The sequence below is a fragment of the Gymnogyps californianus genome, chromosome 1 (genome assembly GCF_018139145.2).
Source record: "Gymnogyps californianus isolate 813 chromosome 1, ASM1813914v2, whole genome shotgun sequence".
NCBI lineage: Eukaryota > Metazoa > Chordata > Aves > Accipitriformes > Cathartidae > Gymnogyps > Gymnogyps californianus.
The window spans coordinates 127625296-127650439 of record NC_059471.1 but is presented as its reverse complement, the minus strand read 5'-3'; the positions used below and the strand labels follow the sequence as shown (position 1 = coordinate 127650439).

Below are 25144 nucleotides of genomic sequence, written 5' to 3'. Positions count from 1 at the left end.
GGAACTTTGCAGCACAATAATTCGTCATAAGGAACTCCCTTTAACAGTCTGAGGCTGTTAAAGATATTCCTCCCCTGCTCCTCCTACTTACCTGTTGGAGCTGTAGATGGTAAGGCATCATACCTCTCGTGACACCAGTTGGGTGCCAATCACTGGGGATGCCATACATCTTGCACACAGTAGTTCCCTAAGAGTGAGAAGGGGAACTGGGCCTTAGAAGGGTGGAGTGACTTACTCAAGGTTATAGCACAAGTGTGTAGCAGAACAATCACTGAACCTGGAGTACCAGACCTACTGAGTCCATCATAAAGTCATTCCTCCATTTTTTTGTAGTATGGCTTACCCTGCTAACCTTGATATTACAGGTGCTCAGACATGGATGTGCTGTTACAGCAGAGAGACATGGCTTATGTTTTCCATTGGACTTAGTTTTTGATCCCCTGCTGTGGTGGAAGTATTTGCAGTTTTTTATTAGTGTTCTTTGTTGATCAGCAGGGGAGATCACCTCATTCCTGCTCTCCAGCCAGTAGCACTGGATTTCTGGGGTGGGGAGTATTTGCTTGCAGAACCTTAGACAAAAGTTGTCTGTAAAGCTGTTGTCCCGCTCAACATAAAGGTGCTGGCGACCTTTTCTGGATGTAACCTCATCCTTCTGAATGGACAATGTCTACCTATTTCTTCTCAGTTTGATACTCGCTATTCCGAAACTTCTTACAAAATCTTGCTGCTTCTTTCTTGTAGGCACCCACATTTATAGCTAACCCTGGGCATCTGACAGCCAGCCTCCTCCTGGCCTCTCAGAACAATTTGGGTGGGTAATCCTGCTCAGCTCTGGTGGAAATTTAGTACCTGAGGCTCTTGTCCCCTGCATTTCTCTGCAGTCCTAGCATATAATGTGCTAATTACCTCAGTTTGCTAACACTGAGAGACCAGCAAAAAATTTGTCAGTTTGGAAGAAGGCAGACTTGAACCCCGGGGGGAAGATGGACAGCCAGTGTTTTTATGTGTCTTGATAAAGCTGTAGGCTACAAGAAATAAGCCTCATGCCTGGCAGTCTGGGAGAGATTCTCCTTTAATTGAAATGGAACCGGTAATGTGTTTACAGAGCAAGGCTCTTGGAATCCATTCCTCCCTTCCCTTGCGGTTGTCTGCATGTATACAGCACATCTTTACCACACGGCAAAGCTTGGAAAAGGAAACAGTGGGAAACTTCCAAGACGTCAAGGTGCTGCTGCACGTGGCTGAACCAAAACAGAGCACTGTCTTTTGGCAGGGAATCTCGGACAGCAGAAACTCTCCTCCCCAAGAAACCTTGGCTCTCAGTTGGTTTGTGGGAAGGAGATGACCACAATGACATCTCAGCTCTAGCCAGCTGCTTACTTTGTTCAGAGATGCCTTTACTTCAGGAGTACTGTATTGTTTTTTTCCTCTTTTCTGCTGGATCAGACTTGTGTAGATGAGCATTTCTGATAGAAGGGATTCTTTGCCTTGAACTCTTTGGCTTTCCCTTCTCAGATGGCTGATGATAACACCCTGGCCTTTAGAAAATACGCTGCTGCAGCTATCACCAAGCTCAACAATAGCTAACAATTGAAGGTCTCACAGCTGGCATTTCATAACTGCGTGTGCTGGGGAAGGCCACCATCTGTGGATCCAGCAATAGTGACAATGCAGGAATGTGCTGAGCAGCCCAAGCTGAAAAAATGTGGAGTTGCACTTTGACTTTTTCACACTCAAAATTTGCAATTTTTTTGAGATTTAGGGATTTGTTTCAGGTTCATTTTTGCTTGAAATGTTTTTGGTGGGGCTTTCAGCATCAGAAGAGGCAGCTGCTTTCTGCTAAGACATTAGTCTTCTGATTGCTGATCTGACTACTTGGTGAAGCAGCTATGGTGGCTTGTGTTATAGATTGTCAATCACTTGCTGAATTGGACAAAGTGAATCCTCTTGCTGGGGAAACAACAGTGTTTTCTTACCAGACAGCTGTCCTAGGCCATGAGTTGGAGAGTTATAGATGAAGGACAGTGTACAGTACTTTACACTCTTCTCCAAATCTGTGAACTTAACACAAGAGTGAATTTTATCCAAAGCATGTAAAGGTAAGAGTATGGGATTATTAGCTTTGTTCTTTATACTTTTGACTGGAAGCAAAACCAGTGTTTCCAAAATGCTACGCTAGCTTTCTGCTCCCGTAGAAGCCTGAAAGCAATCTTGAAAGGTGGTTACAGCAAGCTGTCCTGCTCCATTTTGCTCATTTCAATGCTTAAGGAAGGAAAGCCTACTAATAAAAGATGTTTTACATGTACCACATGCATTTGATTTGAGTGAGAGGCTTGTCACTGAGAAGCTGTGTGTCTCAGTTGAGACTGAGCCAGATCCTTGGGTGTGTGGTGTGCACAAGACACTTAGAGCGTTGTATTCACCACCCTGTGGCTTATCGCAGAGGCTGTGGGATAAACCATGGGCAGCCAAAGGAATCTGAGATTTTCAGCCTGTGTGTGAACATCCATCAGGTGGTTCATGAAGGCTGTTCTGTTGGTTGTACTGTCTGTCCCTAATGAGCTGAACATAAGCAACAGCATAAGATCTGAAAACAAACAAACGAAAACTTTGGCTCTGTTTCTCCTGCCTGTAAAGCTATGATGGACAACCTCGTCTTCATCCAGCGTGGAGTGTTAGCTGAAATCAACTTCCTCCCCTGCTTGCCTAATCAGGAAGATCCCAGTCATCTTCCTAACACATAGAAACCCTCTCTGAACCTGTACCTCTTGCCCTGAAATGACATAGGCTTTTCTCTGTGCTTTCTTCTCATACCTGGCCTGTGCTCCCTAGTCTACTTCCCAAAGAAAGAGTTAACAGGCAGGAGCCAAGGACTGCTGAGACTCAGTTAAAAAATCATTGTGCTTTTTTCTCTCAACTGTCTAATAAAGCGGCGCTGTTCTGGCTGCAACACTTCCTTGAAGTCATCACCCATTCTTGCTGTATAAGAATTTGTCCAAAGGCCATTAACATCAAAGGAGGAGCTCCCTGGGCTCTGAATCAAGCCCTAGAAAGTCTGCATATTAGGACTCAGCCGCATACCATTTACATCCAACATGCTTAATGTTTCTGTGAAAAAGTTTTTCGTAACAAAATTCTCAGAGATGTCTTTGGAGGACCTGGACACTAAGGACAACTTTTCTCACAGAATTTCTCTTCCAGGATGGCTGATTATATCTGCAAAAGGAAAGATTTTGTATTGTTTCAGTCCCATAAGTAAATACTTCCCAGATTTAAAAAATGGTCTGAGGGAATATATGAACACACTTGAAACAAAGACCAAAAGCTGTGTACATCTGTAGTCCTTAAAGTGTTTGGGATTAGGCGGCATTCCAAGGGTTAACCCCTGGGGATTAACGTGGCAAGCTGTTGTTGTTTACACATGTTTACACATGTCCTGTGAAGAAGGCTGTGTTTTCACAGCAGGCCTCTCTAGGAGGGTTAGCCATAAAGCGCTTGCAGTCAGTTTTACAAGCAGAAAGAGCCGGAGCAACACGAATGGCAAATGCACAGAGCTGTCGTTTAAAGAGATGAACCACAGATAAGTGGATCACTGCAGTCCTGGCATAAATTTGATATGTTAATAGAAAAGAAAAAGAAGTTTTGTAGCAAAGAACCAATACTTTATATCCAGAGGTCCAAATCTGGTGATAAGGGGATATCACACATATGCCTGGCTTGTGCTTTGTGCTTTCATTTACATGCTAAGCATGCAACTGAGAACCTGCTCTCCTGGGCTGCATCAGGATCCACAAACGTGGGTTCGTGACCTTGTGCTTGGTGGGGGGACACCAAAAAGCCAGGTGTGGGTAAAATGCTATCAGCATTGGGCCAAGGCTGGGGCTCAGGCTTGGAGCTGGAACTGCTTCAGGGTGAAAGGCTGGCATCTGGGTTTAAAGCTGAGGTGCTGGGCTAGGAGCAGGAGTGAGACTGCTTTTATCCCTGTCCCACAACGTCACCTTAGTGCACTGAAAAACAAGGTTGGCTTGAGACTTAAGCTATTCTGTTCTCTGTGTTTCTCTCTCAGTCAGGAAATGAAATAATTTATCTGCTGAAAATTTCATGGAGACAAGTTTAAAAAAAAATAAAATCAGTGGGAATGAGTATAAGCAATAGAGCCCAGTTCTGTGCTGACTTTTCCAATAGCTCATGGATGGGCAGTCCAGCAGGTTTACACTCCATGCTGCTCTCTGCTAAGAAACAATGTACTGGAAGTGTTTCCCATGCAATTTTATGTGGAAAAATAATCCAGACACTTAACCGTATATTGGATGAGGCAGAGCCTTCCTTTGGACAAAATGGTTTGGCTTGTCAGCTCTTACTCTCAAATGCAGTGAGGTCTGACACGCTACCCAGCTCAGCAGACTGGGGGGCTTTCCACATGGCTTTGATTTACAGCATCCTGTCTGCTTCTCTGCTCCCAGTCAGTGCAATACACGCAGTCCCCATCTGGATTTAAATAATTTCCTGCGTGGCGTCTCAGTGAGTGAGGCTCAGCTGCATGATGGGGGAAGCTCGCCAAGATGCAAGGCCCAAGCTAGCAGCCCCTGTGCCTCCTTCGGCCCGGCCTCTCTCGGCCTCAGCAGTGATGCTTGGATGGAGATCTGCCACACTGGGGTAGAGCGGTGTGGGGCCACATGTGGGTTGGGAACTGCAGATCTCTTAAGTGGTTTCTATGCTCTGGCTGGGATAGACCCTTCCCTAAAGGCCACCAGGGATGGACGTGGCAAGGCACTCCCTTTCAGACAATAGAAAGAAGCAATTTTTACACCTTGTAAAAACACTGTAGTGTATTTTGAGAGGTTTTTGGTTCTCAGGGGACTGAAAAACAAAACCAAGCATTCAACTTTTGCCTCTACTTCACCAGAAGCTTTAATGCCGAGAGAGGCACTGGCAGGGTGAAACAAGCCTAGCAGAGCAGAAGGTCAGAACGATGTTTCAGAGTCCACTCTCTTTAATGAAGTTCAACAACTTCACTCTCTGCTCTCCCGCCCTGGTGACAGCTTCGTCTCCCTCTGGCTGAGGCTGCAGCATGAATCAGACCGTAAAAAACACATCTTGGGTCTCATGTTGCATTTCATCTGCAAAGCGCTTCAGAAACATTAGCATGCTGCATCCCAAAGAGTGCCTGGATTTTACTTTCCAGCCCTCAGCTTGCTCCCTTTGCGGACCTAAGCAGCAACAAGCTGTTTCTTGTTATGGCTGTAAAGAGCTGTGATTAGCCTGCTGCACACATAAGAGGGAAATTAAACCATTTAGTTGTGTTTAGCAGCTCAGCCCCTTCTTCAGGCCCTCTCTCCCCACTAAACACTTTAACTAAACAATGACTAATGAGGCCAATTTGCTGTCAATTAATTGCCCCAGGAAAGGACCCCTAATTGTGGTGAGCAAGGTGGCAGCTCTAAAGCATTCAAGAGCCATATGATGGTCAGCGTCCCCCCTACCTCTGCCTTGGGGCTTATTAGCATCTTTGTGTTTGTTGCAAAGTGCTGTTAATTGGGAGCTGGGGACAAGGAAATGAGAACTCTCGAGGCTAATTGATAGGCACCTGCGGAGGGCTTTAGTGGCTGCAAAGTTCCTTTGACTTTGGAGAGAAGTCCTGATGTTTTCTTTTTGCCCTGAAAGCCAGGGACTCCTGTGGATTAGTGGGTGGGAGTCTTAATTTTCTCCAACAGATGGGGGTCCTACTTGCCAATAGAGAGGAAGGTAAATAGGCTGGAGGAAACAACTAACTAATGAGGATATACGAAGGGGTTGTGGTGACTTTCTCCATTTGTATCCAAGGTGCCCTTCTTGAGACAAGCAGTTAGAGCACTCAAATGGAACTTATGGGCTTTCTTAGGAATTTTCAGTACTGTTTGCTTCTGTGTCTTGGAGGGATTAAACAACATTTGCTGTATCTTAGGCCTGTAGAGTGGGAATAAGAGCTCTCTTTTTTTTTTTTAAATGTATTTTGTGACTTACTGACAAAATACCTGACTGTTAAGCAGTCTTGTAATTTCAGATTGGGGAGTAGCTGCCCCACGGTATAAGACTACATCTAAGGGTCTTATGCAAAGCTCTGTTTGCCCAAAGGGAGCAGTCAGACCATCTGACTGTGAACTTCGTGTGAATGTGTTTACAGGGCTCAGAGCCATCTTCCAGCTAGATCTCCATGTCCCTCTGTTTGCGTTTTTCATCCTGCCATACCCGATTTGAGTTCCTAGTCCTGTGCTTCCTGCCCTTGTCTCGCAAACCCACCCTCTTCCTGCACTGAGGTCTTGTGTGAAGCATCATGAAGGCAGAGTGCAACCAATGCAGGAGCCAGAAACTGCTGCCCCATGCCTGTAAGTACCCCTTGCATATAAGTGCCACTTATGCTAAGCAGTGGTTCCCATTCCTGTCGCTTTGTGCCTGTACTGTGTCTCGATGCTCTGATCAAAAGGCAGGTATTTGAACTGTTTGGGAGCTGTGGCATGGCCAGTTATAGTATAAACTAAGGTAGGAAAAGACCTCTAGAAGCGTTGTTGGTTATACCCTTCAGCAAGAGTGGCCTTGATGCTTTCTTGTTCCATCCCCCATTGCACTCCTGGAAAGGTACTCAGGAGCTGGCCTCCTGGATGTGAACTCGCATCTCTTAACCATTGGGCTGACTCATTTACTAGGAGATTAGGGGTGTAGCACCACTCCTTGCCTACTTCCATAGCCTTGAATGATAAAGCTGATCCAGCCCGCCCACATGATCCCAGGTAATATCTCAGGAGGAGTTTTGAGCTCTGAAGGATTTTGGTCATAAAAGGCAAGGATAACAACAGCAGATGTCTGCGTGTTCTCTTGTTTGTGGTTTCCTTGTTGCCTCCCGTATGTGGCCCCTGGTTTGTAATGACTGCTACAGCGGGTGTTTTTGAGACACGGTAATGTTTTCTGGAAACAAATCACTTGCTTTCATCTCGAGAGCAACAGTGATTGCGCTGGGGGAGTGTGCTCTATTTTTCATGTCTCAGTCTTTCTTATTATTTAAATTAATGTGAGTTGCAGTTGTCATGAAAGTGAAGGATTGACGGCAATTAACTAGAACGGGCTTGGTGCAAGCAGGTTCTGCGCAAGCCTGTCCTACCTAGCTCTGTGCCTTGCCTGGGACTTGAATTCCCGCACCAGCTCTGCCCTTGCACCCCTCCTGCCCTGCAGCCCCCCCCAGCTCTCCCAGCCCAGGGCACCCTACAGCATCTCTGCCCTTGCCCCACTCCTGCTTTGCAGGCCCCCTGCTCTTCCAATGCGAGCTTCTCAAGGAGAATGGCTACTGGTTACTTTGGGGTTTGTTATTTACTGTCAGTGACATATAAGGTGAGATGCTGAGCTGGCATCAGGCTTGTCCTGTGGATGTGAAGTGTAGAAGAAGCAAATACGTGAGTTTCAAGCCATTCTTCTCAGAGCTCATTTCCATCTCTCCAGAATCTGTCCCTGGCGTGGGTAGGGCATCCTACCTCTCCGGGGATGGAGCAGTGGGGTACTACACTGTGCTTCCTTTCACGTTGGTCTCTGCTCCCCACCCCATCCAGGGGGATCCTAAGCACAGGGTAACGCATACTCCATATTACGTTTATGCTGAAAGGGAGGAAAAAATCTGGCAATTTTATCTTTTTCAGCAGTACCAGAGAGCCTGGCAGTGCTTTCCCATGGTCCCTGCAGCCAGAAGGGTCCAGCAGCAGCCTGGTCTCCCCTGGAGGGACAAGTTGTTAGGCTGATTATGAAAATACCTGAAAGCTCTGTTTAGCTGTAGTGCTTCCCCTACTGTGGTCTGCAGGCTGTGGTTTTGCCTGTGCTAACGGTTCAGAGAGGCCAGACACAAAAGAGTTTTCCAGTTGAAGGTCAACAAGAGATGGCTGGGCAAAAGGAGGCTGCAACACCCAGAAGATCCTGGTCCCAGGAGGTTTTGTTCTCAGCAAGCCTTCTTCCAGCAGTCTGGGAACTGTGAAAACATAACACAACCCACACATGGGGAAAAAATAATAAGGTCAAAGCTTCTCATTTTAAGACTGTCCTAAAAAGGTGTGTGCAAAGTAATGACAAGTGCCAAGGAGGCAATGCTAACTGTTGCCGGTGCTGACAGTTTTGGCATTTTAACATGCTGGCTTGACGCCCTGAAAATTAAAAGTCTCTGACTTTTTATCTGAGTGAAATTACTGTCCACTAAGATGCAGTCATTTTTAATGCTAGCTGGCTTTGGATTCTAAGCAGACAAAGCCAAACCAGGTTTTAAATTCAGAGGGAAATTATTTCCTGCTGTGTTCCCCCTCCTCTCAGCCTTTCCTTGCCCTCTGACCAAGGTGGCAGCTGAAAGGAACAAGCCATTATACTCCTAACAGGATTTCAGCCTTGGATGCCCTTTTCTCCCTCATCGGAAAAAGTGGCAAGCCAGATATGACCATCTGGATACATGCTCCTCCTCTTGGGCATTTGGTCAGCATGGTCAGATCTGTTTGTATTTGCTGAGTTTACTTGATCCTCTGCGAACTAAAATGACTTGACAGCTTTGGAAAGTGGCAGGGTACACGTGTCCTAACTGCAGCTCTGCTGCTGGTGCCCCGTAGTGGCTTTTGCTGCTCTCTCCTCAGCTGTTTTGGCTGGCATTGCACCATTCTGCTAGGACCTCGAACTGGCCTGCAGCTCCATCTGCTAGTCCTACTTGAGCTTAGTCCTTCTTGGTTTGTTGTGTTGCTTTTTTTCCTGATGCAAATGTTAAACCCTTGAGGTTAAGATAAAATCCCCAAAATGTGGTCTAGCCACTGGTTTTACTCCTGGGCTCTGCTTACCCATGTTTGCCAGTACACCATGGGGAAGCTGTGCTGAGGACGCTCTGAAGTCACCGTCCTTGTGTCCCCTGACAGCAGCTGGGACACAACTCTTGCAGAAATAGCCTAGGAAAGAACAATGGAGGCTGCTAAGCTCCTCTGTCCTCTCCAGTGTGTGTTGATCTTGGATCTGAAACACAGTATATACTACAGGTAGCTGTGCTGCTACAGGACTGAGGTGGCCCTCCGAGTTGCTTTGTTCCCTGTAGTAAAAGTAGCTGTTTGGATTTCTGCACCAGAACTTGCAGGTCTCTCCCAACCTGCAGCTCTGCTGGCTGGACCGATGGGTCTGTCTGTCCTGAGACATGAGACAGGGGACTCCCCCCATCCAGTGGGACAGAAAGGAGAAGGAGAAAGTGCTTCTGAGTCCTGCCGACTCAGTGCTGAGCCAGATCTCAGCATGATGCTGCAAGCCACCTCTCTGCTTTGGTGTGCCGTGAAACATGAAGCCACAAGGGTCTCTTGGAGGAGGCAGGGTATTTAATTTCCCAACTGGGGTATTTCCTTTCTGCTGCCCTTTATGCAGTCTCGGGTTATTGGTTGGCAAAGGTATTTGCTTACTTTCCAAGACCACTGTGTGATTATTGTTTTGTACTGCCAGACATTTGCTGTGCAGAATGGGTGTGTGATAAAGGGGGAGGAGGCATAAAATGGTCAGTGAAACTCTCATATACCCCTCGATATGGTGGGATCAAATTCTTTGACAACATTAGCGTTCTCCAACAATGCTTATGTTGTTTTGTTCTGTTGCCTCCTACCTCTTCCTACATGCGCAGACACACTGCCAATGGCTCGCAGTGAATCACTGACGTAAAATGCAGCAGGGCTTGTGTTTGTCAGGGGGTTTTGCTTTGAGAGGAAGGGGTTGATTTTCTGCTATGCTTTTCTTTACCCAGTATTGTGCTGCTAAGGAGGTGTCCCTACTCTGAAATTCCTTCTCTCCAGGGAAGGGGACCCTGATGCAGTCAACCATTCCCCCAACATGCGTTGCTTTTCTTGCTTCACCATGAGCTGATCAGCCATCAATTCTAGCTCTTGAGCAGCAAACCAGCTTCCAAGATCCCTTCTCCTTCCTTCCTGGTGCCAGTTAGAGCAGGCTGCTGAGGGCCTCATCCAGGCAAGTTTTGCGTGTCTCCAGGGATGGAGTTTCCACCACCTCTCTGGGGAACCTGTTCCTGTCTTTGACCTCCCCAAAGTAAAAGCTTTTTCCTCATTTTGAGTCAGAATTTTCCCCGTGTTGCAGCTCATGTCTGCTGCTTTTCGCGGTTCACTGTGCACCTCTGAGAAAAGCCTGCCTCTGTCTTCTCTGCACCTTCCCGCTAGCTATTTGTAGACAGCAATAAGGTCTCCCCTCAGCCTTCTCTTCTTCAGGCTAAAAAGACCCAGCTCTCTTAGGTTCTCCTTGTACATCAGGTGCTATAGCCCTCTGACCATCTTGGGAGCCCGCCAGTGAACTTGCTCCAGTATATCAATAGCCGCCTTGTACTGGGGAGCCCAAAACTGATGTAGTGCTTCAGATGCTAACACGCACAATAGAAAGGGATATAATCACTTCCCTCCACTTATGGGGCTACACTCTTGGTAATACAACCCAGGATGCTTGGTCTTTGCTGCAAGGGCATACTGCTAACTCATGCTGAACCTGTTGGACCCCGACATCTCCTGGACTGCTTCAGCCCAACACTTTCACCCTTCCAGCAAATATCAGGGTGGTTGAAGTCCCTCACCAGGGACTGTGATTGTGAGGCTTCTTCTATCTGTCTAAAGCAGTCTTTGTTCACTGCCTCTTCTTAGTCAAATGGTTGGTAGCAGACACCAACCAACAGGGATGACACTGTGATATCCTCTGATCCTTACACCTAAGCTCCCAGCTAGTTCACTGCCCAGAGTTGGGTGCACTCCAGCCACTCCTTTGCAGAGAGCACACCTCATTTCCTCGCCTTTTGATCCTGTCTTTCCTGAAAAGCCTGTATCCATCCCACACAGCACTGCCAGTCCTGAGAGCTGTCCCACCAAGGCTCTGTCATCCCAATGGGTTTATAGCACTGCAAATCTGCGTGAACATCTAATTCCTCCTGTTTTTTCACCATGATACTTGCATTGGTGCACAGGCATTTGAGATGGTCCCCCAGCTGTCCTGCTTTCACAAGGGGAGTGCAAAAGCCTTCCCTGTTGTCTTGGCCCCCAGCTGCTTCCTCACTGCCCTCCGTGCTGTCACTTCCCCCCAGATTAGGCACGCTGGGGAAGGATTGCCATACCTTAAATCTGTCCTTGCCTAGGTGAGTGAGCCTGTTGGCAAAGACGTCTGCCCCACTTTGTTCGACAGGTCCTGTTCCTGCTCAGGAGCCCGTTCCTCTGAGGAGGTCCCATGGTCATAGATGCTGAAGCGTTGTCCATGAGTTTGGGGCCTACAGAGAGGGGCTAATGAGCTGTGGGTTGTAAACAATATTCCTATGAATCCAGCAACACAGCTGGAAGTGGTGAGTTGCTCTCTTCAGGCTTCATTTCCTTTTCCCCACCTAGCTCGTAGGCAGCTTTGCCTCAAAAGGACCATCAGCCACTCCTTCCAAGGAGGGGGAAGGGGAGGCTGCTGTCTGTTTACTCTGTGGTAAGCAAAGCAGAAAATGATGTTGTTTCAGTCCTCGCTACACACAAATTCAGAAGCTAAAAATATAAATAAAATAAAATAAATAAAAAATAAATTAGAAGGTTCCTTTTTAGTCAAACTCCCTCACCACCTCTGGGGTGTGAAGTGTGGAAGCAGACATGGATGTGAGAGAGGAGAGACTGCAACAGCCTGGTCTGCTTGAAGGCCGATACACCAGCACGCTCCACACCTGGAGGTACCTTTTCAGGTCCCAGTGTGGTTACTTTGGTCCCGTGACACAAACTCAGTTAGCTTGGAAGGTCTTTAAGGATCCTGAATGCCTGAGCCATGGCTGGTCTTGTGAATCTTTAGAGACCCTACCATGCTTTTGGTGTTGTGCTGTGTGAGGTGCAGTCAGCCAGAAGCTACCTATCACGGGCAGCCCATGCTGGATCCCTTTTTGCTGAAAGATGTTACAGAAACCTTCCCACTGTCGCCATTGTGACTTCCATCAGCAAATTCCCATTAGCCATGGTGCACGTCCCTGCTTCTCACTTTGTCGCAGCAGTCACAACAGAAATGAGCTTAACAACTCTCTGGTTATGTGAGCAGCAGAGCAGGGTCCTGGCTAGCAGCATGGGTTCTATCTGCCCATGGGAGGTAGCAATAACTAATACACCCTCTGAGTCAGTGCCTTGAGGCCTGGCACCCTGCAGGAGGACGTAGAACTGCATCTGGTACTGTTTGGAGTGTAAAAATTAGCTGGGACAGTGCTTGGAGCCTGCCAACTCCTTCCGTGCAGCTTTGGGGCAGTCAGGCAAGTTCTTAGAGGTTATTTTATTAAGTCCCCCAAACCTGTCCAAACACGAAGCATCACATTGCAGCAAAGACCATTTCTACCTGCAGATCCTTGAAGCAGCGGTACGTATTATTCTGATATAATTTCAGAAACTCAGGTAGTAATGAGGAGTGCAGCCTGTGAGAGGAGTCTGTGGCTGCCTCTGGTTAATAGGTAGGTAGGTTAGTGAGTCAGACAGGCTGCCCTCCAGAAGTCTGGGTAACAAGGTCCAACTTTCTTTTGTCTTCACAGTTCCACCAAAGATCTCCAATATCTCCTCAGACATCACCGTGAACGAGGGCAGCAACGTGACCCTGGTTTGCATGGCAAATGGGCGTCCTGAGCCTGTCATCACCTGGAGACACCTCACCCCAACAGGTAAGAGACCCAACTGGACTCAACTGTGCTGGTGATTTGTGAACTGTACAGTAGTTTCCTTCTCTTCCAACATCAATAGAAAATTTCAGTAGCAATACAGGCAGATGTAAAAAAGTGGCAAGAATCTTAAATGCACTGCAAGCTTGTTTTGCACTGTGATTTCCCAGGCACGATAACCAGGTTGTCCAAGGGAACAAATGAAATTACTTCAGTAGATGCTCTACAGAATTGGACCTGTAATTCTGTTTGGCTTGGGTCTTCATCTAGTTGTCCCAGTCTCTACTGCTGGTAATGCACAAGCACGGTGGTGGAGACAAAACACTGCTGGTGCCAGAGAGAGGAGAAAGGATTTCTGTTTAGATATTACATAGAAGAGGTTCTTTCCGAAAACCCTGGAATTTGCTTCCCACTGATTTGCCTTAAAAGGGAGAGGCAAACAGTGGCACAGATGATTTCATATTACTCTCCGCTTTGGCAGATAGTCTTCTGTGTCTTGTGAGGTGAGTAAAGAAGGCATTTGATCTGCAAGATGAGTGAAGAGCAGGGTGGAGACAGAATAAAGGAGAGAACTCACCAGCTTTGTTCTGCTATCTAACTCTGCCTTCCACGCTCAAGGAAGTGGCAAGCTTGGAAGGAGAATATCCTTCCAGTAGTGAGGTCTCATGGTCATGCTAACCCCATGGTTAGCAGCTTGGGTTGCAAGGAAACCTTCACCCTCTAAAGATTTATCAGTAGGATGGGAACAAGAGGTAGGTTTCTCTTCCTGTGTATCATGTCCTTTGAGGAGAGAGGAGCTCTTTACGTGCCTTCTTTTGCCATCAGATATTCTTTCATCTAAAATGTGTGGGGAAAGCATTGATTAGCTCCAAATGAATAGTCTTCTGTGATATTCCCATATGTGTAAAGGGTTAGAGAGGGTTTGAGGTAGGCAGAGTACAAGCCTTCTGCATGTGCTACAGACAGTCAAACTATCTACTGCAATTCAGCAGCCAGAAAAAGGTAGAACATTGCAGAAAGAAGGTTGGAGAGAGAAAGTTTCAGATTGGGTTACTCAGATTTCCTGTCTCATCCCTTCAGCCAAACCAAAGTCCTCCTGAGCTTTCATATATATGAAAGCCAGATATGCAGTTTGTATTTCTGGCCCATTTCGTGCAATACCAAAAGAAGGAAGACGGGGAAAGACTGCCAGGAAGAGGTGGGAGGAGCAGAGCTGATGAGGGGAACGCTACTCCTCTGTGGTATCATTGTCGCTACCTGACTTTCCTCTTCTGCTATTTTCAGTATTAAGCATGACTGTGCCATTTGCATATATATGGAAATAGAACCTATTTTTCTCACCTTAATTATGTATATAGAACCTTCTAGCTCTGACATTTCTGCTCTTAAGATCTATTTCATATCAAATCTTCCATCTTACTGCTGCATCAGTCTTTTAGTCCTCGATCTAACCCTTTCTTGTATTCAAGTAGGAGACAAACCCTAGCTATTCCATGAGCACAGCCTAACATTGTCCAAGTTAAGGGTGTTACAAGGATGCTAGCTTAAATCTTCATGAAAACTAAGGCCTGGTACACGAGATGTGTTGTTCAGAGCAGTAATAAGAAGATTCTTGTCCTGACTCATCACTTTGGCTGCATGTTCGTGCTTTGTGGTTTTTTCCAGTTGTACCGCCTACTCCACTGTGTGAGACACAGATGACTTTTGTCCCTTTTAAAAAGGCTCCTCAGAGCAAATCTTCATTCTGGCTATCCCCTCTGGTGAGCAACAGGACTGGGGAATCCCATCCCCACTGTGATTCCAGGGTCAGTTTTCCTGAGTCTGCTGTTCAGTTTTCCAGCATGCCCCTTCACACTTTTTCTCCCATGCTGCATGTCTCAGAGGTGTTGCTTTGTTAGCATCTATCAGCGCCATCTCATCGACCTCCTTCCAATCCATCCTCAGTCCTCACCTCTACAGTGAAGCCTGCCAGGCACCCCCTTCCTAACCGACTAGAGCCGGGGATAAAGGGCAGGCAGTCGCCAGTGTGTCACCTCCATGTCTTACCGCTTGTTGTTCTCTCTCTTTTTCTCCATCTCAGCCTATTTGTTATCTTTTACGTGTACAGAGGAACTGCTTTCAGGCAGACATCAGGTCTTTGTGCAGCATGTAGCCCAATAAGGCTCTTGTCCCAAAATGGGGGACAGAAGGGCTTTTTAAAATGTTTTCCTTGAGGTTGACAATTAATATAAATTCCAAATCTATTCCAGAGCTGCTGCAGTTAGAAACACGTCTTATCTTGGAATCTCCCTTTTCCAGAACTGTAAGGCATTTTGGCTCCATTTATGCTAGTTTTGAAGACATCTGCTGTGCATCAAAGAGCTATTTTAGATCATTGTAAAGGTTTCTAAAATATATCTCTCCCCTTGGATTTTTTCGCGGTTAAACTCGTGACTGCAGAACTGGAAGAACGAGCGTTATTGAGCTTGTGTAGGAGGTTTTGAATGGACAGGTTGTGAAATTAAACCAGCATTGGGGGGTGAGAGGGCCAAATTACTTTTTCTTTGTGCACTCTCCTCAAGGAGTTCATTAGCGAATTTGTCTGCTGTTTCTTTCTGTCATGGTTTAACCCCAGCAGCAACTAAGCACCGCACAGCCACTCACTCACTCCCCCCTGGTGGGATGGGGGAGAGAATCAAAAGAGTAAAAGTGAGAAAACTTGTGGGTTGAGATAAAGACAGTTTAATAGGTAAAGCAAAAGCCGTGCACACAAGCAAAGCAAAACAAGGAATTCATTCACTACTTCCCATCGGCAGGCAGGTGTTCAGCCACCTGCAGGAAAGCAGGGCTCCATCACATGTAACAGTTACTTGGGAAGACAAACGCCGTCACTCCAAACGCCCCCCACTTTCCTCCTTCTTCCCCCAGCTTTATATGCTGAGCATGACGTCCTATGGTATGGAATACCCCTTTGGTCAGTCGGGGTCAGCTGTCCCAGCTGTGTCCCTTCCCAACTTGTTGTGCACCCACTGCCTACTCACTGGTGGGGTGGTGAGAGAAGCAGAAAAGGCCTTGACTCTGTATAAGCACTGCTCAGCAGTAACTAAAACATCCCTGTATTATCAACACTGCTTTCAGCACAAGTCCAAAACATAGCCCCATACCAGCTCCTATGAAGAAAATTAACTCTATCCCAGCCAAAACCAGCACACTTTCATTCATTGACTTTGTCAGTAGTGTTTGTTACCTGAGTTAGGACCACAGAAATTATTTATTTCTTGTTGGCTGGGAAGTGGAAGATACAAATGCAAAGGGAAAGCGGTGTTGCTACTTATGCAAAGAAGGCAGGGATGCATGTGATAGTTCATTTAAAAGCTGCTGGGCCTCAGGAGTGATCATCGCCCACTCATCTGCCTATATGAGAAGTTAAAAAAATTGCTTTATAAAATGCTGTATCACTTCCTTTGCGGGTCCTTCAGTGAGCAGTTGAACTAGGCATTTTTCTCACATCAACTATTTAAATCCCCAAGCCCTGAAGCAACCCATAGGAAAAAGCCCTCTCCTTACCCTGTGAGATAGCTAAAGTGTGGCTGTGGTTGTTGACTGTACCGCTGACACCTGGGAGGAAGGCAGGTAAGGGGAAAAATACTTTAATAATTCCTATGGCCAATGACAATACAGATCAGCTTTAGTTTAATGAAAGCAGGAATGACATTCCTTGGAATGATGCAAGTCCTTGCTCTCCACCTCCGTTCCTCTTTAGATGATTGACTGATTGGGTTTTGACAGAGCAGATGGAGAGAGTCATCCAGACCCTTTTCTTCTTCATCCAACAGGCTGTTATGCTGTAGGACATTGGCAGCCCAGTCTAACTAGTTGTGGATAGTTTAATAGGCATCACCTGGGAGCACAAACAGCTTCATTAGGTCTTCTTCTCCAGCCAGCAGAGCTCTCTTCTGGGTTCACCAACCTGCAGCTTCCAGCAGCAGGCCAGCACCTCCCTGCTCATAGTCCGATCCCTTTCCTGTGATTCAGGACACAGCTGCAGGCTTATTAAGCCTGCCGTGCCCTATGACTTTTGCCATCCCAGTTTGTGATGGTAAGCCATGGAAAAGACCGTAGCAGCCCTCTGAACTGGATTTGTCAGGAAACTGTGATTTGTTCAGTTAGAGTGGGGATGAGTATTGATAATTTCCTATACAGACTACATGAGTTAGCAGTTGTCAGCATTAGAAATATGTCACTAGGGGATATGCTATAGTCTCTCATCTCTTGAAAGGGACAAAACCCAGATTCTCGCTCTGTGAATTTGTACAAAGAGTGGGTGTTACCCTATTGTTTTCTTTTCCTTAGTATTAACTCATAACCTACATGATCCATAGCCCACAAAGATATAGATTATTTTTTCCTCACTGAATGCAGTCGCATCAAATTTCCAGTAGTTGCACCACGGCCTGGACAAGGTCCCAGCACAGGGCCATGTATCATTTGTCACACTGACACGTTCTGTGTGGGCTACCACAGGCAGCCTACCCATCTATGGCTAGTTATGTTAGGAGGTGCTCCGTTTTCCCTGTACCATGCACCAAGATAACAACTAACACAGCCAAGAAAAGAATCCAGTAAGATAGATTAGAGATGGTAAGCAATGCCTGCTTTTGAGCTCATCTTAATTTTACTGCACACCTTTCTTGACTTATGTTTATTCAGGCTAATGCGACTTCTCCCTACCCATAAGCTGCTGAGATCACAGTCCAGAGGCTTTATCATTTATAATTCCTCATCTCTCCATCTTATTCAGAGCCATGCTAGATGCCTGGTTGGCTGAAAAAGAGATTCCCGGGAAAAATAAAGATACGTGTATGTTCATATTCTTATCAATAAACTCCCTCTCAACAGAAGCTCTAAAGAGTGGCCTCTTGTGAATTGGGTTAGCAGCCATATGAACATGGACAGTTGTTGCAAGGTCTTTGCATTACCAGAGATCTCGCTGCCAATCCTTTTGTCCTAGATGGGCAAACACAGAAGAAAAAGGCAGCTCATGTCCTGAGGAGCTTGTACTCAAGCTAACAGGAACAGTCCCATTCATGTTTCTGCTCCTTTCCCACAAGGCATCGGTGGTTGAAACCTTCCCGAGGGCCTTGCTCATGGATGCTGTGGCAAGTGCCACGAGATTCGGTACCCATGGGTGGTGGCAGCCCGAGAGATGGTGGCAGAGAGACAAAGCTATATTGATCCCTATGGGGCTCAGCTCAAGGTTGAACAATTGAGGCTTTTACTGGTTTGTGCGTAATCAGCTGAGGAGCAAGCAATTCAGTTTTCCTAGAGCAGCTATAGAGTGTGAAACCTGTATAAAATCACCAGGTATCTCATTCCTGATCCACCTTCCCAGGCCTCAGCTCAGCAAGGCCGTTTGATAGAAAAGAGAACAGTCTGGATTCTCCCAAATTCTACCTGACAGTCAAACGATACCCACTTTGGCTCAGAAAAGGAGCTTAGTTATTACAGTGGTAATCACAGAATAAAAACCAGTCTAGAGCAAAGCAGATAAGTATTGATTGCAACACCCAAGTTTCATGTCACAGCATAAAATGAAAGGAGATGGGAACGCTTGTCAAATATGCCAGTCTGATTCTCCCTAGAGGGTGCTAGAAATTCTCACTGAGTCTTAGAGAATTTACCATAGCCTGGGAAGTTTAGAAGGGATAGAGAACACAGAAGAGTGCCTGCATGCTCTGTGTAATTGAGATGGTATACATATAATATGTTTATAAACAGCTGTAGAACTCATTGCCATGGAAAGTTATTTAAAGATGAGAACTTGGCATGACTCAAACAGTTTGTGTGTTCCTGAGGATAATGTGAACAAATCTGGATATTCTTGTTATTCACAACAAAAATATTGAAAAGGATGTTAAACTTCATGCTTTGGGGCTCAGTTACTAGAGATCAGAATGAGACCTAAACCGAAAGAGACAGGTTATCTCACGCCCCCACTCACTCATGTATCTTCCTTCAGTGCATGCCAGTCTCCTTGTAGGGCTGAACGCTGAACATGAGGGAAGAAGAGAGCTCTCTGAAGGCATGAGATTTAAGAAGGCCATATCGTTCACATCGGACAGCTTTGATCATTATATCCCATGTTGGTTTGCTTCTCATTGCTGTCTAAGTCCAAAGCCTCGCTACTGCACTTTGTGCTGCACAGGAGAAGCCAGTTTATGCCCAAAGAAGATAACAAACAGAAAACCCTCTGGCAGAGTCACCACCAGTCAACCCTGTAGGCAGTAGGTAGTGATGAGTGGGAAGGGGATTTTCTGGTTATCTAAACCATTTGGATTTAGCCCACCTCTCTGCTGCCCTCTTAAAACCTCAGTAAAACAGTTGTGAAGAGAAGGAGGAGTGTTGTTTGGGGGGGGGGGGGGTTTGTTTGTTTGGGTTTGGTGGGTTTTTTTGTGGTGTTACTGTGCCAGCTCTTCTCATGTCACATCCTTCTCCCCCTCTAACTGCCTTTGCCTGATCAGGAAATTTAAGATTTATAAGGTACTTGTTTGATCCTGCATTTTAGGATGTTGTGGGGCAACTGATGATTTTTTAGCCAGGTCTCTTTTTCCTCCTTTTTTTTTTTTTTTTTTTCCGTGCATCCTCAAAATACTCTCTGGCAAAAATGTGGTCTCATCTTCCACAAAGACCTCTCACTTTGCCTCTGATACACTCCCAGTTTGTTTTAGGCCTTTTTCTGAGATGCCTTTTTCTCTTTTGGTCTGGTCTTCATCTTATCCAATGTTATAGGGGAAAATAAAAGAAAAGGATGCTGGCTCACAAAGAGCCTGGGAAGCAAGCCAAAGTTTCAACTTTTTCAGGGCTTCTCCAGAAGGCATCCAAAGTTGTTTCAATCTCTGCTTCCCACTTCTGCTGGCTCCACATTTTTTACTTTTTTAGAAGTCCCCTCTTCTTAGTGCATGGCCCACAAGCAGGAGCCCTCCTGCCCCCTTCCTCACCTATAATAAACTGAAGTCCTGAACGTGCTCTCTCCCCAACACACTGGAGGGGTTTGATTTCTTCCTTCTGTGCCCAGAGACACATACACTGTACAGAGATCCCTCCTATTGTAATAGTGCCCCATTCGGTTGCTGTGGTCTGCGATGCTGTTTCAGTACAAACACTGTTGATGCATGAAACGTTCATTTTCTTAACAGCTTTGATTTCTCTCTCCTGTCCCATGGCAGAGAGGAAGAGCAAGGCCTCACAAGTATTTTGGCATTTCTGGGGAACAGGCAAATAAGGCTGCTGTGAGGAGGGAATTTGCCCTGCTGCCTTCAGCAGTGGTTGAAGGGGAATGTCTGGAGTCTTCTGGTCAGAGCTTGGCTGCTCCACCTCTGGCAAGATTTTCTGTGCTGTTGCTGGGAAGATGTGGCAGTTGTGTACCAAGTTAGTGGCCTTCCTGCCACATAGAAATGCTGCTCTTTACAGCAAGTTGGAGTCTGGTAGAGTTGCCTCCATTTTTCCTTCTCCCAGATGGCTACCACTTCTAGTCGGCCATGGTGTTAGAGTCTTTCGCATGGCATTTTAAAGGCTGAGCTGGTTTGTGTCCATATGAAAACTTTCATCCACCTACAGAAGAGCAGCATTTTTCCAGTTCACTGCATGCTGTAATATTGCTGTCTGTGTGGTGCTGCACAGTCACTACCTCTGCCCTCAAGGCTAGTGCTTCTCAATGGGGACATTCCTGTTTAGGAGGGACATTCAGGAATAGCTAGCTTCTTTCTCTCCCCTCCTTCCATGAGCCAGTCTTGAAGGATCCCAGAAGGCTGGAGGTGGGAGTGAAAACTGGGCACCCCAGAAGATGAGAATTCAAAATTTTCCATAATTAATGATGACAAGAAAAGGAATTGCCATACACTACCATAAGTAGGATCTCAGCAGCAGGTTAATGAACCTTACCAAATTTTCCATCATTCCCACCAGCACAAACCCATTGAAATCAAGGCACTTTTCTGTCATGACTAGGACAAGAAGAGGAAAGGTCTGCTGCCTACCCTGCCTAGCATGGTAGATGCTGTCTGTCTTGCCCTCCTTCCCTACCAGCCTTCCTTGTGCTCCAAAACTGCCCTCAAGCACTCTTGTATCCTACCTGTAAGTAGTCAACTACAGCAAAACAAATTGTCTGGAGAGAATGTTATTGAGTGCAAGATGCTGACGGTGTGTGTGTTACCGTGTCTCCCTCTAGTGATCTGAACTCACGAGTCTGCTTTGGGTCTCTTGTGCTTGGAGCTACTCATTTGGTGACAGAGCTTCTCTGGGTTCACAGGGGCAAAGGGCTGATATTTTAGGACTGGGTCCCATTTCCCCTGCCAACTGGAGGTCATACTCCCCACTGGCAGCTCCGTGTTTACAGCTGTAGTTTGCATCTGAAAATTTAAATGTGCTTGTAAAGGTACAGAGAGGTTGAGTGTGAATTAAAGAGAGAAAAAATTCACAGCATTTTAAATTTAATACTTTCAATTCAAACATCCTTAAGAAAGCTATCCTTAAGAAGAAAATGGAGAGGCTGCATTTTTTTTTCCCCTTGTAGCTGTAATCTATAAGTACTTTCACTTTAGGCAAGCATATTTCTCACTCTCTCTTCACAGTAGGAGAGAGACACACTAATAAAAGGCGAAAGTTAAGGTAGTAGATTATAGCTGTTCCCTGCTTTTTTTTCATTTAAAGAGAGAGACTTCACCATTTTTGTTATTATGCTGTTATGTGGCTACAACTGATCTCAATGAGTTCCCTGACTTCAGTGCCTGATATATTCCGCGCTGGAGTCAGATCTACTGTCTCCTCTCATCTAAGGACCCCAGTGAGCGTGGATGACAGCATCTACTGCAGCACACGGGTCCTGCCAGGACAGTGATGTCAGGAGGGAGTTTCCCATACAGCCCCAAAGCCTTCACCACTTCTAGCTTCTCCCGCACAATCATCTGACTGTCTCTTGCCTCTGCCTACACCCCCACGCCAATCCCACTGATGAAGCTGCTTGGCTTCATCATCAGCTCTAGTGATAGCTGGAAAATAGTGAGAGAGAGAGAGAGAGAACAGAAGGGTGCAGGGAGAAGCAGGATTATTTGCAAGAATCTCCTGTACTGAGATAGACCTAGGGCAAAGAAGAAGCTAGCTTTGGGGGCAAGACATCACAAACCTGCTTGCCATGATGACCACAGCAAGGTCAGGTGTCACTCAGCCTCCTGCGTTGTGGAGCTTTTCTCCCAGGTCTGAATACATTTGTAGTGGAAGTGGGAGTCTCCCAGCTGAAGGCAGTGAGCTATTTTGGTAATGCAAGGCTGCAACAGGCCCTGCTGTTGTGAACACTTGTACTCTTTTTCGTTCCTCAGCCTCCTTTCTGAGCATTTCAGAAATGTGTCTTCAGAACATCCCTCCCTTTCCTGTCTGAAGAAAAACAAGAGACTGAAAACATGATTCAGGGGTTTTTTTAGGAGGTGCGTGTACAAAAGTATTGTTCTTAGTTCTTCTTCAGTTACTTTTTATTTCTGAACAGCACCTGAAAAATATGACTCTTCTCATGTACTCTGTATTTTTTTATGCACTGGCTCAACAAATCATCCTTTCTCATAAACTCGCAATGAGTGCCCACCGCAGTGTTGCTGCAGCACGGGAGCAAAGCAGGCAGCAGCAGGGAGGCTGGGAGGGGATGGTGAGTGCAGGCCCATCCAGGGAAGCAAAAGCTGCCATCTGATGCAGCCTTCGAAGTTCATGCCCAGTTTAGGGTGACTTGAGCCATTTGAAAGATGAACATATCCTGCCAAAGGATCAGCACAAGCTGCAAGCAAGAAAAGTGTGATGCAGGTAATGATGGCCTGGGAAAGGCATTGATCATGAGACATTTCAGTTGTCATCATATTGACTGAGGGCTGTGGCAGATTGAAAGGGTCATGGAGTGAAGACAGGACCGTATCCATGGCACACTTTACTGGGCAGCTCATAGAGCCCACACCTTGTCCCAACTTGGGACAGGAAAGGCACCCACGTTTCCCAGGAAACCAGTGGGAGATGAGCCGGCTGCAGTCTGGGGTAGGCAGAGGGAAGAGCAATGCAGCCTCTCAGGAGGTCCCTAGGCTACTCATAAGGGTGCCGGTGTGTCACTGCCCTGTTGCATGTGCCTGGCTGAGAACTGCTGGCAGGGTAATCTTTGTACATGTACCATAACCGTCAGCATATGTCATTACCACCATCCTTACCTGCTGTGCAGCTTGTAGATCTGTAACAGCCACATGAGTATGCAGGTGCGCACTGCTGTATGCATTATTTGTGAGCATCTTACTATGTGTTCATTTGTATGTTCACCATGCTGGTGTCTGCATGCATTTTGCTGCACAGGTAAGCTTTTTGATATTTACCAGCCTTATGCACCAACCTCAAGGGCTTGCATTTCCTTAATGGTAGAATTGTGAAACATAGCAGTAAGCATGAAAAATAAAAGCAGAGGAGAAGAAAGATGGTTTCCTGAGTTGTATTGTACCTGTCATCCTTTGACTGTGGGGCATGGATCTGTACAACTGTCCAAAGCCTGTCTGTACAGCCTAAACTACAGCTGCATGAAGGGGACAGAGAATAAGTATTTTTATTGTCAATCATGGTAAGAGACAAAATTTCAGAAATTCCTTGAACTGCAGAAGCTCAGATCAGGCTCCAAACTTTGCAACTCCAGCCTCTCTCTGACATGCTCACTTGTATCTACTGCATTTATCTCTGCTGTACTTGGGCATCTTCCAAGCAAATAAATAATTGGTTCCTGCTTCTGTCTCCCCTTCTGCCCAAGGGACTTAAAGTTAATTTGTGCTGACTGTTAGTCTTTGGGTAGAGGCTGCTATTGTAAAAGGAAGTCAGGGCATATATAGATAGATCATCCTTGCACTGTGAAATTTAAGTGCCCCCATTTCCTGCGGGGAGATCTACAACCACTTGACTGCTGTGAGGAGGATTCCTTGTAGCTCTTGGGAGCTTTCCACGGGATGACACAGGTGGAGATGGGAAGCCCACATTCCCTAGATGTTCCTTCAGCAATCCTCAGCTCAGAAGCCTGGAGCTGCATGTACCATAACTTGGGTGAAATACAGGCGCGTGGAGAGGCAAGTCACTCCCTGTGAGAGGCTGGCTTATGCCTCAGGAAATGCCAGGATGGGTCTCGGAGTCCATGCACGGAGCAGAGGCTGTAAGGGACTTGGGGACAAAGAAAAGTCACATTTGCCATGCAGCATCTCTTGTGTGAGACCCAGGGAAGATGAGGGAAGGAGACTGTTAACTCAAACAGACAAAAGTAATTAGAGGAGTAAAATAATAGATTAATGAGCAGCCAGTGTCGGGGGAACTTATTAATTATCAGTAGAGGATTTCCTTCAATGTGCAGGCTGGCTGAGGGCATGCAAGATAGCAACCAAAACTCTAGTCCCGTTTAAGGAAGCTGCTGGGGAATTAGTGGCGCTGGGTGTCTGGAGAATGATAGCAGAGGTTGAGTTAAATGCTTCCTTTGAATCTTGTGTTATGTGTGGCTCAGGTAATGTCTGGGGAAGAGGGGGATCTGGGAAATGCTAGATTGTATCTAACTGATGTTAATAATGGCTCAATAAAAATGCTCTGATAAGAACACATTAAAGTTGCACAGTTAAGCACTCACAAGCCAGGTAAGGTGAGATTTAAGGTTACAAATGCAACCTTAACTCTTCTCCTGCTGAGTGTACCTTAGCAGGCAGCCTCTAATTAAAGGGCATCAGGCTATTTCTCAAGTAATATATCATAATGCTCTCTTCAGCTTTGGACAGGTGCACACAGTATCTTGTAATATTGTGGTTTTGCCTGTGTGTGCCTGGTGAAACACAGAGTCCATTTTAATTATGGCACTGAGAATACTGCATTAATTGTACTTGAACCAAACACAGGGTCCATTTAGGCTGTTTAGATACAGGGCAACCCACTGTCCATTCTCTCAGTTCACCTTTTCATGTGTCAGCAGTAGGTGTGGAAGATGTTGACATTAGCTGCAAGTAGTGTTGACTAAGGACTGATTTCGACTCCTTTAGCTCAACATATTGTGTTTTTTACCCAGTTGCCTTACTGAAGCATTCAGACTGTTCACAGGGTGAGATGTTACTCTGTCCCATCAGACTGTGCCACAAAATATGCCTTTCTTCTGTCACCCAGGAAGTAACTGTTCACATATCAACGTATTTTCCTTTTAGCACTCCTACATTTACAACTTTCAGTCTCATTGCATGTACAATGGTTGTGATATAATGGGAAAGAGAGAAAATGTAAAGGGCAAGTCTGTTCTTGGGGAACATTGCAGAAGTGAACAGATTCAATGGGTTTAAACCACACATCGTAGATCTGACATCCTTCCTTGATAGTAATGCTGAGTCATTAGTCTGCCCATTGAACACAAAGTCCTTTGAGGGGAAGCTGACCCTTCTGCTGTGTAAGTCCTTGAGTAAAAACCTC

General features: G+C 46.1%; 1 protein-coding gene across 3 annotated transcripts in view; it reads left to right on the top strand.

Moving 5' to 3' along the window:
* LSAMP (limbic system associated membrane protein) overlaps positions 1–25144 on the top strand; it is a 1011998-nt gene that overhangs the window by 888484 nt on the left and 98370 nt on the right. For all 3 annotated transcript variants that reach the window (XM_050905213.1, XM_050905195.1, XM_050905204.1), the window contains one exon: positions 12548–12673. In XM_050905213.1, coding sequence (XP_050761170.1) covers positions 12548–12673 — 126 coding nt within the window. The remainder of the gene's footprint in view (positions 1–12547; positions 12674–25144) is intronic.